The 15,888-nt window shown below is 38.8% G+C and overlaps 1 protein-coding gene across 1 annotated transcript; it reads left to right on the forward strand.

Moving 5' to 3' along the window:
- Window positions 1-1,640: 1,640 nt before the first annotated feature.
- LOC114218794 (E3 ubiquitin-protein ligase TRIM34-like) lies at window positions 1,641-13,357 on the forward strand. The gene is made up of 7 exons (XM_028116067.2): window positions 1,641-1,921; window positions 2,749-2,844; window positions 3,483-3,713; window positions 9,713-9,735; window positions 10,960-11,060; window positions 11,366-11,392; window positions 11,693-13,357. The coding sequence occupies exons 1-7, from the start codon at window positions 1,730-1,732 to the stop codon at window positions 12,256-12,258; spliced, it is 1,236 nt and encodes a 411-aa protein (XP_027971868.1). The 5' UTR covers window positions 1,641-1,729; the 3' UTR covers window positions 12,259-13,357.
- The last annotated feature ends 2,531 nt before the right edge of the window (window positions 13,358-15,888 follow it).

A 15,888-nucleotide genomic window follows, 5' to 3' on the forward strand; every position in this document is an offset into this window, starting at 1 on the left:
TGATGATGACCCTTTGTTCCCGTACATCCAACCTAACTCCCAGTCCTGTCACTTTTATCTGACCATCTCTCTCAGCCTTGTCTGTTTCTCAGTCCCTCCAGGAGCTTGTCCTACAAGCTCCCAACACCGATCCCTGCTCTTTGGAGAGAGGCTGTCTCTTTTACATCATTTAGGAAGGGCCACATTTTTGGTCCCTGCTGGCATATTAACGCCAAAAGCCTAGCAACTATCTGCATACCGGCCATACGGGTATTTTAAGACCTGTAGAAGATGTTGTGTCTTCCATCAACAAGGCATTCATACATGTGACTTCTTCTCTCTAAAATATGTTTTTCCTCTTTCTCATTCCATACCCCTTCTCACAACTTTTAGTTCAATCCTTACTTATCCAAGGGGAATATCTCGGATATTCTCCTTTTTGGCAAATTACTAGTTCCTCCAAAACAGGGACCCCTGGGTGGTAGTGTTTCTCACACCTACCAGACCTCTGAAAAAGGATCCTGAGGACATTGTATTCACCCTAATTCAACTTACTGAATGAAATAATCTTTATGAGCTACTTCATTCAATTTACACACTTCAATAAAGTACTCTATTTCCCAAGGACTTTTGTGTAAAGAATAAATAGGTCAAAGTGATTTATAAATTGTAACTAGTTCTACAATTCTTAGTGGTAAATTCCTTCCCTACTGTGGCATTTGTTTCTGTGAGTGTCTCTGGGAGTGAATATGAGAGAATGGAAGGGTTCTGTATGGGACAGGTATATGTGGAGGTAAGCATTTCTTATGTTGAAACTATATCTGTGGTCCCAATGTTTACCTATTGGAAAACAGATAATTAATGGAACAAGAAGATGAAATGCTGATAAAAAAGAGGTCTAATCACCTATGGAGAAATGAGGAAGTTCTTTATATATTCATCAAAGGTTGTGTTCCTGTGCATTCTAGCACTAGGGATACAGGAGTGAATAAAAACAAAGTGCCTAATCTATGTGTGGATTGTATTTTAGGAGTAGGGTATTTAAGGAAAAGATATCGTATATATCGTGATAATAAGAAAAGGATGACTAATGTGTAGTGAATGATGTATTGGTAATTGTGCTATAGATAAAGTAATCATTGGGTCCTTCTTTTTTTTTTTCCCCCATTGGGTCCTTCTGATGAAATGATATTTAAGGAGAGAGTTGGATGAAGTATAAGAGGAAGTCATACAAATATCCAGGGGTGGATCATTCCAGGCTTAAAGAAGACCAAATGCGGAAGCCTGAGGCATTAGCAGTTTACCCAGGCCACTGAATTTTATTTCTGTTTTTTTTTTTTTCTCTTCTTTTTTGTCCTTCAACATTTCAGTTTTGGCCAATCCTTAATATCTGCACAATTAAAAACCTTTTTACTACTGCCATTCTTACCTCATCCCCTTTCAATCTGCCCAGCCATCCAGGAACCTTTAAGCAAGAAGAGCTCCAGGAGTTAGGACAGGAAGAAGCCAGGGGAGATGTACTAAGGCTTTAAAAATCCTGAACATACAAGATGAGGTGTCCTGTCCCATCTGCCTGAAGCTTTTGACAGAATCCCTGACTCTAGACTGTGGCCACAGCTTCTGTCAAGCCTGCATCACTGTGGACACCAAGGAGTCAGAGATCAGCCCAGGAGAGGAAAGCAGCTGTCCTGTGTGTGGCATCAGATACTCACTTGGAAACCTATGTCCTAATCAGCATCTGGTCAACATAATGGAGAAAATCACAGAGTCCAAGTTGAACCCAGAGAAGGAGCTGAAGAGAAACCTCTGTGTGCACCATGAAGAGAAACTCCTGCTCTTCTGTAAGGAGGATAGGAAGGTCATTTGTTGGCTTTGTGAGCGGTCTCAGGAGCACCATGGTCACCACACATTCCCCGCGGAGGAAGTAGTCAAGGAATGTCAGGTAGGGCCCAGGATGGAGGGAGAGAGGAGGAAGATGGTACTTGGTGGGAAATCTCACCTTTCCATCCTTCTGTACACAGCTTGGCACCATGGTACTGAGCCCTGTAATCTCCTTTCATGTATGTCTCTTACACTATGCTCAGCTTCCAATGCCTGAAGGACATTTCTGTGTATTCCTTCCACTTACATAAAGAATGAGCCTTGGGGTGCCTGTATGGCTCAGTCAGTTAAGCCTCTGACTCTTGGTTTCAGCTTGGCTTGTGATCTCAGGGTCATGAGATCCAGCCCCACATGGGGCTCCAGGCTCAATGGGGAGTCTGCTTCCCCTTTCTCTCTTCCTCTGCCCCTTCTCCCCACTCTCTCTCAAATAAATAAATCCTAATAAAGGGAGGGAATGAGCCTAGAGTCTAGAGCCTAGACTCTTGGCCAAGAGTGAGAGGTTTTCCTTTTTTTTTTCCCCCTTTTGTTATATGAGTGGAGAGCTTGGCTCTCGTTGTTCCCCTCAGCAGAATGGTTGCTCTTCAACATTGCGGATTGGATGTGGAAAGAGTGTCAGTAAGAGTATAGGATTTTTCTTGGGACTGCAGAATCAATCCTCTATGAAAAGAGAGAATTAGGCTACTCTTGGTGAGGGATGGTGACACCCAGGAACAAAGGATGTATTCTCCTTAGGTTTTCTCCTGTATCATAGATTCTAATCACAATTTCTGTAAACTGGTCTCTTCAGGGATCAGCCTGATTTCTTCCCCATTTATTCTTTGCTGTGAAAGCTCATAGATTGTTGATGAGTCCTGATGTGAGTCATCTGATGTGACTTCTCTTTCACAGGAGAAGCTCCAGGCAGCTCTGGAGAGGCTGAGGAAGGAGCAGCAGAAAGCTGAGAAGTTGGAAGCTGACATCAGAGAAGAGCGGACTTCCTGGAAGGTAGGAAGAGACTTTCTAAGGGGTTTTTGACACAGGAATCTTGGCAGGACCTTCAGTCCAAATCACAAGGAAGCCCCTTCCTCTTTGTTCCCTGACACAGAATGCATCCAGAAGCCATTTGATTAGTTTTCCTCTTTGTCCTGTCTCTGTTACGTTGAGGGCTGGAGAGTGGACATGTTACAAGTACACACAGGTATCTGGAATTGAGAATAAAGACAGACTCTTCGGTGAGGAAGGATGGAAAATTCTGTCTTCCATTCCTCTTTTCCAATGAGACTCTGACACTTCCAGTGAAAGACACTGGGCAAAAGACCAAGATTTTCCCCAAGGTTCAAACTTGGAAGTATGGTAATGCGGGGAGGTGTGAGTGTCCAATACAGCCATCTGCAACCTAAACCTCACTTAGGTTTTACATTTCATCCCAGGGTTGGCCTAGATAAGACAGTCTGAGGCCTGTTTACTAAAGGGAAAATAGTAGGAAAAATACCCAGCTTTCCCAAAAATTGCCCCTGTGCCTCCATTTCCCTCTTGGGTAGAACTCAGTGAAAAACTATGTCTTTTCTTGGCTCCTAATCCCTTATACACTAGGTTTTCAGGCAGATAGACTCTTTACCTCTCTTGTTTGTCCAACCTTGCAGTTCCAGATACAGACTGAGAGACAAAGGATATGGACAGAATTCGATCAGCTTAGAAACATCCTGGACAGTGAGGAGCAGAGAGAACTGCAAGAATTGGAGGGAGAGGAGAAGAGGATCCTGGATAGCTTGGCTGAGGCTGAGGCTGAGCTGGCTCAGCAGAACCAGTTGGTGAAAGAGCTCATCTCAGATCTGGAGCATCGCTGTAAATGGTCAACAGTGGACCTGCTGCAGGTAAGAGGAATGCCGCACTCTGGAATTCTTGAAACACAGTCTAAGCTACCTTCTTTTCTGTGTCCTTGGGCTCTGATCTTGGTGTTGACACTAAGAGGTTCCTTTGGCTTTGTGGAGCCATTCTTTGTCATCCATTCAAGATATCATGGACCATCGAATATAAGCATTCCAGGGGAGTGTCCTACTTTATTATTTTATGAAGTAAGGAAATACATTTGACCTTGGAGAGAAGATCCATGGTATCCAGTGATATTCTCTAGACCCCTATTATCTGTGATCCAGTGTTGGATAATTTTCAAGTTCTTTTCATTCATCTTAGCCATAGGCAAATACATGAATTTTCAGGTATAAGAAATTTATCCCTTTTTTTAATTAAAAAAATCTGTATTTATTATTACAAACTTCTCTTGTTAGATTTTTTTTTTTAAACATGAAGAGATAGAACATTGAGCCTTTTCTTAGGAGGATGGGCAAATATATGGATAGGAAGTATTATACTTGAGTGGTGAGAGTCTGTGTGCAAGTGTGTATGTGAGTTGTGTGTGTGCCAGAAAGGTTGCTGGTGTCAGGAAAGCATGCTGGTACAAATCTATAGACACTTGAGGCAACAATTAATTAAAATTTAAAGTTTTTTTTTTTGAAGCTTTAATACTGTGACTGTGATTCTGAGCCATGATGTATGATGGTCATTCAAGGAATTCCAGACTTTTCATAGTTTTTACCTGATTCCCTATCTTTTTCCTTTTCTTTTCTGGATTTCCAAACACTTTTTTTTTTTTTTTTTAATTCTTGATGTCAAGCAGAAGGATAATTGATTTTCACATGTTGGCTTGTTTCCTTTGTCTCTGATGCTTGTATCTTAGTTTTCTCCTTTTTTCTTTTTTTCAGTTCCCTTGACTTTTTTTCTTCTTTTTTGATTTTAGATTACTCTGGGGCAGAGGTCACAAAATCTTTTTTTTGTATCGGAATCACCTGGAGTGCTATAAAAACCTTAGGTCCTCAGACCCATTGTAGTAATGTAGATTTTGCATTTTTTAATGCATTTTGCATTAGGATCTCTAAGTGATTATAACACTAAACAAATTTTAATAAAATCTACAATAGGTCTTTTCAACAAATTAGGCTGGGAAAACAGAATATCCACATGCCAAAAAATGAAGGTAGACTCCTACTTCACACCATATACAAAAATTAACTCAAAGTAGATCAAAAATCTAAATGTAAGTAAAAAGGCAAAAATTATAAGACTCTTAGGAGAAAGCATAGGTATAAATCTTTGTGACTTGGGATTAGGCAATAGCTTCACAGATACGGCACCAAAAACAGAAGCAACCAAAAATAAAATAAATTGGAGCTCATCAAAATTGGAAACTGTTGTGCTTCAAAGGACACTATGTACAAGTGAAAAAACATCTCACAGAATGGGAGAAAATATTTTCAAATCATATATATGATAAGGTTTAGTATTCATGATATAGGGAAAACCTTTTACAACTCAACAATAAGAAGACAACCTGGGGCACCTGGTGGCTCAGTCAGTTAAGCATCTGACTCTTGATTTCAGCTAAGGTGATGATCTCAGGGTCCTGGGATCTAGCCCCTCATCTGACTCTGTGCTCAGCGCAGAGTTGGCTTGTCCCTCTCCCTCTGCTCTGCCCCCCCCCTCCTCCTGGCTTATGTGTGCATTCTCTTTATCAAATAAATAAATACATCTTTAAAAAAAACAAAAAAAGACAACCTAATTTAAAAATGGATAAAGAACTTGAGGGGTGCCTGGGTGGCTCAGTCGGTTAAGCATCCACTTGTAATTTCGGCTCAGGTCATGATCTCATGGGTCAGAAGATTAAGCCCTGAGTCAGGCTCCACACTCAGTGTGGATTCTGCTTGGGATTCTCTCCCCACTCAGTTGCTCTCTCTGTCTCAAATAAATAAATAAATCTTTTTTAGAAAGGGACTTAAATAGATATTTTTCCAGAGAAGATATATAAATAGTAAATAAGCACATGAAAAGATGACTGATATCATTAGCCATCAGGGAAATGTAAAACCAAAACCAAAAAAATGGACAATACCAAGAGTTGACAAAGATGTGCAGAAATTGGAACTTTCATATATTGCTAGTGAAGTTGTAAAATGGTGAAGCTATTTTGGAAAACTGCTTGGCAGTTCCTCAAAAAGTTGAAGATAGAGTTACCATATGGCCCAGAAATTCCATTCCTGGAAATGAAAACATGTCCACAGCTAAACTTGTATACAAAAGCTCATGGCAGCATTGTTCATAATAGCTCAAAAGTGGAAACAACCCAATTCTCCATTAACTGAAGAAGGAATAAACAAAATGTGTTATACCCAAACAATGTAATATTATTAGGCTCTAAAAAGAAATTAGCACTAATAGATGCTACCACATGGATGAACCTTGAAAATATAAGTGAAAGAAGACAGACCCAAAAGGCCCTTATTATATGATTCCATTTATATGAAGTCTAATTGATAAATCCATAGACACAGACATTAGGTTAGTAGTTGCCAGGGACTGTAGAGGAGGCAGGAAATGGTTGCTACTGAGAGTAAGGTTTCTTTTTGCAATAATGAAAATGTTCTGGAATTAAATAGTGGTGATGGTAAATATACATAGTAAATATACTAAAACCTACTAAATTGTGCACTATAAAAGGTGATTTTTTTTTTTGGTATTTTGTTATATCTGAGTAAAAACAAAAACTTTGCAGGCTTATTCCTTTTCCCTTGTTTATAGTTCATCCACAAGCTCTTCACAACTCTTTCTATTGCCAACTTCACAAAGACTCGTGTTTATGTCACTTTGCCAGGCATCTGTTCTGCTTAAGCCAGCTTAAGTTGGTACCTGGTTACTTGTAATAAAAACGGTGCTCAGTAGATAAATGTTATACATTTTGTGGGATTAACTTCCCACATTTAGATAACAGCTTCAAAGAATGACAAATGGGCTAACCAAGGAATTTACTCTTTTACTAGATTAGGGAGTTTGGATGTTCCTTTCCAACATGTTGAGATATATGCTATTGATTGTGGTGCTATCCCTTCATAACCCTGTTTCCTGAAACTCTTAAACAGCTTTTCTTTTGTCTGGATCTTCATTATAGTGATTTGGATGGGTCATTTTATTATATGCCTATTGTTTGCTAGAGGGACTGTTGTTTGCATGAGGGCTACACTCAAAACTGACTGGGAAGAATGAGCTAACAGAGAAGTGCCAAACCTGAAAATGGATGAAAATTTAGATGAGATATAGAAAGGAGGCACTTCTGTTCTTAATGTTTTTGTAATAGTATTATTACATTGGGCCATTTTTGTTTTTCAAATTTTGTAGCATGACACATGAGTGAATGACAATAGGGAGTTAAATGATGGAGTGAACATGGCACCTATCATTTTTATCTGTTCAGTATCCAGACGGATACTGGAAAACTGTTCCAGTATTTTGTTGTTGTTACCAGCAACACCTGGGATTTCTTTCTGATGAAACACAGCATGTCTATTTTTATCCATGTACTTGTTTGGGGCTAAGATAATCAGCATCAAGGAGGATGCATAGGTTAATCTTATGTAAATTAGTTTATCTAATTCCTGTATTTCCACAGACTACACAGTTGGGCATTAGAAGTTGGGCATATGACCCAATTTTGGTCAGTGGCTCGAGGCATCAGAATTGTATTGTCACTACATTGAAGAAAATTGTCCTTTTGCCTGTGAATTATATCAGTGAAAATAATTTAAACCAAGAGATTTCAAGTTGCTATCAATTAAAGTCTGAGAATAAAGTCAACAGACAGGGAAGAAAAGAGAATTATGAGACACAGAAAAGCCACATATATGATAGCATTTGAGCTTCCAGATCCACCTGTGACTGAAATAATATTTCTCTGTCCACATGTTATTTTTGGGGGGGGTGCCAAGTGGGGGGTAGTTTAAGGCAATGTTAGGTGGCTTCTTTGTCATATACAACCAAACTATACTAATCCAGGGATGCAAAACCATTCCTTTGTTTTGGTTAACCCAGCTGGTGGCATTTAAGAGTAAGGCCAAATATATTTATATATTGTTGAAAACAAATAAATCCATAGTCGTGATGATGTGGAAATGCAGATTAGCCAAAAGAAGTTAAGGATGTGGAATGGACTGGCTTGGTAGGGTGTTTTAGTGTTTGAGACAGGGACTAAGTGAATATTGTTACTGTATTTGACAAGTGGACATAAGAGAGGACACAATATAGTGGGTGAATAGTAGGTTATATTTTAGATATTCTGGGCTTTTGGTTAGTGTTTCTTCATTGTGTATTATATTAGCCTGTATACGTGATTAGAGACAATAGACCATGATTAGATTATATAAAGTTTGGGAGCAACAGCACCTGCATGTGAGCTGAAATTTAAGAAGTGGAAGAGGTTCCATAAAGGCAGTGTATGGAGCAGAACTTTGCTATATATAAACTATGTATTCTGCAAATAAAGAGAGTTTTACTTCTTTCCAATATAAATGCTTTTTATTTCTTTTTCTTGTCTAATTGCCTTGACTAGAACCTCTAGTACCACTTATTTATTTTTTTTAAAGATTTTATTTATTTATTCGACAGAGAGAGAAAGAGAGAGAGCACAAGCAGGGGGAGTGGCAGGCAGAGGCAGAGGGAGAAGCAGGCTCCCCGCAGAGCAGGGGGAGCCTGATGTGGGACTCGATCCCAGGACCCTGGGATCATGACCTGAGCCGAAGGCAGTCGCTTAACCAACTGAGCCACCCAGGCGCCCTCTAGTACCACTTTAAATAGAAGTAGTAGGAGTAGACATTCTTGTTTTGTACCTAAGCTCAGGGAAAAATCATTAGGTTTTTCATCATAGGGATGATGTTACGAGTTTTTCATAGATGCCCTTTATCAGACTGAGGAAGTTCCCCTCTATCCCTAGTGGGTTGTTATTATTCCTTTTTTGTTGTTTTTATCATGAAGGGATGCAGAATTTTGTCAAATTTTTCCTGTGTCTATTAAAATCATCACGTCGTTTTTACCTTTATTAATAACAATGAATCACATTAATTGCTTTTCTTATGTTAAACCAAATCCCATTTGACCATGGTGTATATATATTCTTCCATATTTTGTTGGATTCCGTTTTTTAATATTTTGTTGAAGTTTACATCTATATTCATAAGAAATACTGGCCTGTAGTTCACTTTTCTTGTGATGCTTTTGTCTAGTTTTAGCATCAGAGTACTACTGGTCTCATAGAATGAGTCGGGTATTGTAACCTCTTTTTCTGTTTTTTGGAAGAATTTGTAAAGTGTTTCTATTATTTCCTCTTTAAACCTTTAGCAGAATTCACCAGTGAAGCCATCTAGGCCTGACTTCTTAGCAGGAAGTTCTTGATTTCCAATCTAATCACTACATGTTTTAGGACTATTCAGATTTTCTATTACTTCTTGAATCAGTATTGGTAGTTTCTGTGTTTCTAGGAATTTGTCCATTTCATGTGGATTATCTAATTTGTTGGCATACAATTGCTCACAGTCTTTATATTCCTATTAATTTTTGTAAAAGTCGGCAGTAATGTCTTCCCTTTCGTTCCTGATTTTAAGATTTTTTAAAATTTATTTTTGAGAGAGAGGGAGAAAGAGAGAGAGCACGCAAGCAGGGGGAGGGACAGAGGGAGAAGCAGAATCAGACTCCCCGTTGAGCAAGGAGCCTGAGGCGGGACTTGATCCCAGGACCCCGGGATCATGACCTGAGCCGAAGGCAGACACTTAACCAACTGAGGCACCCAGGTGTCCTCATTTCTGATTTTAATAATTTGTCCTCTCTGTTTTTTTCATGGTATGTCTGCATAAAAACTTGTCAATTTTGTCGGTATTTTCAAATAGTTCACCTTTGATTTCTCTGATTTTCTCTAGTGTTTTTCTTTTCTTTCTTTCATTAATCCTGCTCTAATCTTTATATACTCCTTGACTCATGTTTTCTCTCTTCTTCCTAGGACATGAGTGGAATCATGAAATGGTATGTATGATAGGTGACCAAGACTGGTGCTTTTGTGTTATGAAGAAAGGTTTGTAGCCATAAGAATGTTCTGATGGTCAATCAGAATGAAAAATATTCCAAATCAGGGAAATTTGGATGTAGAATTATTTTAAATTGCTGATCATTGACAAGGATTTAAGTGTTCCCCATCTAAGGAGAATAGACCAGATTCTACGGTAGTGAATTCAGTGGTTGGAGTTCACAGAATTAGGCATGGTAAAGGTAATAATGATCACGGATTTCACTATCAGACTCTTGTGACTTCACTTTGTCCTTACGCTCATTTCTGTATTCCATAGGTGCCTATCCTATCACATGGAGGGCTTCATCAAGCCCTAAAATAGGTTATAGGGGCAGCCCTTTATATTTACTTTGCTTACACGGAAATATAAAAGACCAGGTCATTCTACAAGGTTCTGTTTAGTTTTTCAAAAACAAACCTGAGCCTCAGGGTTAGTGACATTGACCTTGGTGCCATAACTAATCTCTTCCTTGTCACACATGTTAAAAAGTTACATGGGAAAGTGTAGTTCTTGTGGCTTAAGTTGCTAACCGACCTGACATAATTAAATTCCTTACAAACACAGGAAATTCTAACCATTTGTAGTTCAGTGGTCATAACTTCTCCTTTGCCAAGTGTTTTCAACAGAGCACCTGAAATTTCAAATGTTATTTGTGGGTCACACCACTGGGTTTCAGGCTTTGGATGAGGGCACAAGCTCACAGGCTCTCAAAAAGAGACTTATGGTTCTCACATTATAGCTAGGATCTGCAGCCTCACTACTTACTGATCTATCTGCCTGGAAAGACACATCTATGGCCTCCATGAAAGACCACTGTGATGACTTTACCACATATTGCATACCTTTTTTAGAGGTAGCAAAGGCTTTTTCTACATGTTATTTCATCAAATTTTCTAGTATGTCCATGAGGTATCAAGAAAAAGGTTAATTATTCCATTTTACGAAGAATAAACTGTTTATTTAAGGTGAAGACATTCCCAAGGTTACAAATAGTAAATGAGAAGGTAGACATGAGCACATTTCTTCTGGCTTCAGCATCAGGACTCTCCCTTCTTCCCAACTCAGGCTTCTCAGGGAGAAGGGTTCAAGTGCATCAGTGGCATGGAAGGAGAAAAAAAGGCAGTTGTTTTGGAAGGGTACAAGGTAAGAGATGTAGGGTCAACATTTTTGTCATGCCTAGGAGTGAGATCTGGACACTGAAGAAGCCAAAAACTGTTTCCAAAAGACTGAAGAGTGTATTCCATGCTCCGGATCTGAGCACAATGCTGCGCACGTATAGAGGTGAGGAGAACCAGAACGGGAGGGTGGATGTGGGACTCCTGTGGTGTCAGCGACTAAATTGGGGAGCTGGCGTAGTTTCAAAGAGAGGAGAGAAAGGAGGAGGGTATTCAGAGAAGGAGGGATAGTGCTGAGAGAGATGTGGTTATATCTAAGGGGGAATGGCAAGGTGCCTAGTTCATCATCTCTTTCACCAATTCATAGCCTCACAGGGCTCCCGTTTGCTGGCCCTACTCCAGAGAAGAGATAGGTATTGGTGCTTCATCATTTGCTTCCAATCAACATCACTGAATCTCTTATCGTTTCAGAGCTAACACGTGTCCAGTGCTACTGGGGTAAGAAGAAGTTACTGGTTCTTTAAATCCCTGTGTTCTACTACCCTTTCATAAACTTGTGATTTCAGTGTGATTTCATGACCTTAGCTCCATGTGTTTATACGTATAATATTATATATTTCTATATGTATTTTAGAATATATATATATGAAATACATTTCTCCAGTGTTTTACCCCCTCCCCAATCCATCACTACAAGCTCTACCTAGTCACTTCCCACTTTCCCTCTTCACAATGTAACCAGATAAACCTATCCGCTATTTTTCACCTGATCTTACAATTTTTATTTTTTTTCTGCAGTGGACATCACACTGAATCCAATCAACTTAAATTTAAGCCTTGTCCTTTCAGAAGATCAGAGAAAAGTGATGTCTGTGCCAATTTGGCCTGTTAAGTTTACTAATTATGGTATCTTGGGCTCCCAATATTTCTCTTCAGGGAAACACTACTGGGAAATCGATGTGTCCCAGAAGACTGCCTGGATTCTGGGGGTATACTGTAGAACACGTTTCCGTAATATAAAGTTTGGCGTTAGACAAGGCACAGTGCATCAGAATGTTTACTCCAGATACAGACCTCAATGTGGCTACTGGGTTATTGGGTTACAGAATAAATTTGAGTATAAGGCCTTTGAGGAGTCTTCTACATCTCATCCCAGGGTCTTGACTATTTCCATGGCTGTTCCTCCCCATCGTGTTGGGGTTTTCCTAGACTATGATGCAGGCATTGTCTCATTTTTCAATGTCACAAACCACGGGTCACTCATCTACAAATTTTCTAAATGTTGCTTTTCTCACACTGCTTATCCATACTTCAATCCTTGGAACTGTCCAGGCCCCATCATCCTGTGCCCACCACGTTCCTGAACCTTCTTAGCCGCTAACCCACTTCTGTGTAGAACCTCTTGTCCTGGGGCTCATCTACACCTGAGCTTACCTGCACTCTTCCGAACACCTCTTCCTTCCCTTCTCCTTTTATTATAGAATGTCTTTGTGCAATGCATGTATTCTTTCTGCATGTATTGAAATGAACATGCAACTTTTGCCCTTTTGTTTCTCATTTAATTCAACTACCTTTATAGTTTTGTTATTATTGTATTTTCGTAGTTATTCTGTGGTTTATGCCTATGTTGTTAGTACCCTGATTTTTTTTCACAGATTATTGAGGTTCTGTTCATTATTTTCATATTGGATAATTTACGTTAATCTACTTTTAAGTTCACTTAGTCTTTCTTTTGTGATCCTGAATTTCTCTTAAGCCAGTCCTAGATTATTATTTGGAGTGATTGCAGCTTTTAGTTTTAGTATTTCAATTAACAAAACTATTTTTGTTTTTTGACATTTCCTATTTGCTCATTTTATAAGCATATTTTCTTTCATAGCCTTTACCCTAGATATGATAGCTGCTGTGAAGTCCTTGTCTTCCTTGTTGTAAGTCCTTATTGTAAATATGACATCTGCATTATCTTGGAATTGATCTCCACTGATTGCCTTTGTCCTTGAGAATGGACCACATTTGTTTCTTTGTATGTTAAACAATTTTAACATGTATCTAAAATTCCCCAGGGGGAATTGTGAATGGGATGTAAAGATTCTGGGTTCTGTTTATTTTTCTGAAGAATATTTTTTTTCAGGCATTTGGTTGAACTCAAATTTGAAATTGTCCCCTGAATTTGCAGAAGCTGAAATCTCTGGTCAGTTCTTTTAGCTCTATTTGGGCTGCTTGGTGTCTGCCTCAAACATGTGTATTTCAGAGAGTTGCTCAGTGTGTATGTACAATTTGAGATTTCATCCTCTGGATCTCTTTTTTACAGACATTGTCCTACCATTTTTCAGCTGTTATGATAGCTCCAAATCATTCTTCTTGCTCTTCAAGCTAATAAGTCTGTATGCCGCTGAGTTTTAACTGTTCCACTCACTACCAATTGAGTTTTGCTTTCAAATAAAAAGCCATAAAACCAGAAAACTCCTCCAAGAGTATTACCTTCCTCCAATTGTCTATTACACTCTAGGTTCTAAGTATTTTATCAGTCTCTAGTGCCTTCATTTTTTTTTTGTTTGTTTTGCTTTGTTTTTATAATTGTTCAAAGTTTATAGCATTGATATATAGGTTATGGGTGCTGCTTTGTTAGAATATATACCTCCATTTATAGAAACAGAACTTTAGTTTTTCTTGCTCTGGATAGTCTAAGCTATAAGCTCAATCGCTGAATTTTAGTGGTTTTTTTCCCTTTTTTGTTATACAAACCACCAGATTTTATTCAAAGTGATTATGCCATTTTGCATTCCCACAAATTCAGAAAGGGAACAATGATGGTATAGGGTTGGGTGGTCAATGCCGAGATATTAAGAATAGGTGTATTTTTTGGTACATTTGGTTGAAACTGAAGAGGATTGGAGAGCTGAGTCCGACTGTGTGATGAGTACAGCATAGTGGTATTGATTGCAGTGTTCAGAAGGAAGGAGCTTCCTTAGCCAAAGACCTCTTCTCTGTCTGGTACTTCTTCCTTTCCCAATCCCATCTAATGGATATTAGATCCATTGTTTTACTCCTCTTCCTCTGAATTGCTTAACTGACCCCACATCCTTGGTTAATATCTTGGGACTGTGTTATGAGAGCTGAGAGAAATCAGTGAGGAAATCAGGTCTCGTCAAGATACCTGAAAACTTGAGCAAGCAGAATACTTGGATTTACACTTCTCTCACCATGCACATTTTTTTCACCAGAGCTGAATATGTTGGTATGTTCCATATTCCAGTTCAGTATATTCTGAGTTACAGGGAAAAATAAATCTTTCTTAGGGGTCTGTATTTTCCCTCCAGCCATTACATCTCCTACTTGGAGAGGAATCTAATGAAATATCCCCTGCTTTGACCCATGGATTTTCAAACACTTTCCCATTTGAGAAAACCATAGAGTAAAGCAAGAGTTAACATAGTTAAAGTGTGTTGGTGGAGACAGATTAAACACCAATCCAAGTAAACCTTAGGAAAAAAACAGGAGATAAAAAAGTTGATTAGTATTTGTCAAAAAGTGGAAACAACCCAAGAGTCCATCAATGGAATAATAGAGTAGAATACTACTCAGACATTAAAAGAGTGAGATCTTGCCATTCAACAACACAGATGGACCTTGAGGGTATTATGCTAAGTGAAATAAGTCAGAGAAAGACAAATAACATAATGATTTCACTCATATGTGTAATCTGAAAAACAAAACAAGCAAACAACACAAAACTCATTGATACAGAGGATCAGATTGGTGGTTGCTAAAGTCCAGGGTTTGGGGGTGGGCAAAATGGGTGAAGGGGATCAAGAAGTAAAGGCTTCCAGTTATAAAATAAGTCATGGGGGTATAATGTATAGCATGGTGACTATAGCAAACAGTATTGTGTTGCAAATTTGAAAGTTGCTACAAAAGTAAATCTTGAATGTTCTCATCACAGGAAAAACATTTTTTTTCATGACTTCCTATGGTGATAGATAGTAACTTGATTTACTGTGGTGAATATTTCACAATGTATACAAATGTTGAATCATTATGTTGTACAACTAAACTAATATAATGTATGTTAATTACACTTCAATAAAAAATTATCAAAGGGAAATCATACATATGTTATTGATACCAGAAGAATAACTGAAAATTTTTAAAGATTTGATTTATTTACTTGACAGAGAGAGAAAGAGAGCAAGCACAGGCAGGGGGAGTGGGAGAGGGAAAAGCAGGCTCCCCCGTGAGCAGAGAGCCCAATGCAGGACTCAATCCTGGGACCCTGGGACCATGACCTGAGCCAAAGGCAGATGCTTAACCGACTGAGGCACCCAGGCATCCCAAGAATAACTGAATTATATGATATGACAGCAACTGTGTTCACAGCAAGAATGGTAGACTAGAAGTATGATTTATCATCAAGATGTTCCATTCAATTAAAAATATTTTTATAGTTATATATCTGCATATCTATCAGTCCTTATTTGCAATAACTTCTAATAGATTTGAGGTAATAAGCAACAGAATAGAGAAAGTCCCTCACTGACTTCATGAAACTTACAGTTGGGGGTGCAATGTGAGGTGGGTGATTACCACTGATAAGATCAGTAATAACATTAGGTTTCCCATTGCACTTCTCTCTCTTGCCTTCCACTCACGCATTTTCATTTTCCAATTCAAGGAATAGTGACTGAGTCCTCACCTCTAGGAGTAACCCCAGTTTTAGAAACGACTTCCAGAAAAATTCTACAAAGAAAGCCCTAGACAAAGAGCCTATGACGTGTTCGTGGGCCACCTCCCAGGCTTCTGGACCAGTTCCGCACTGAGAGCAGTAGAGAAGAGAACTAGGCCTGGCTCTGCTCAGGGATGAAAAAGATACTTTGAGGAAGACAATAAAGGAAAGTCAGAAAGTTCTTTGAAGCTTAACAATTTAATGTTTCAGTATAATAGTATAGGATTTCTGCATGACACTCCATAGAAATTCCTAGCACCCTGTCCTCCCT

The sequence above is a fragment of the Eumetopias jubatus genome, unplaced genomic scaffold (assembly GCF_037043125.1).
Source record: "Eumetopias jubatus isolate StellerSeaLion01/CBP00866 unplaced genomic scaffold, mEumJub1_p1.0 scaffold_13, whole genome shotgun sequence".
Classification (NCBI taxonomy): Eukaryota; Metazoa; Chordata; class Mammalia; order Carnivora; family Otariidae; genus Eumetopias; species Eumetopias jubatus.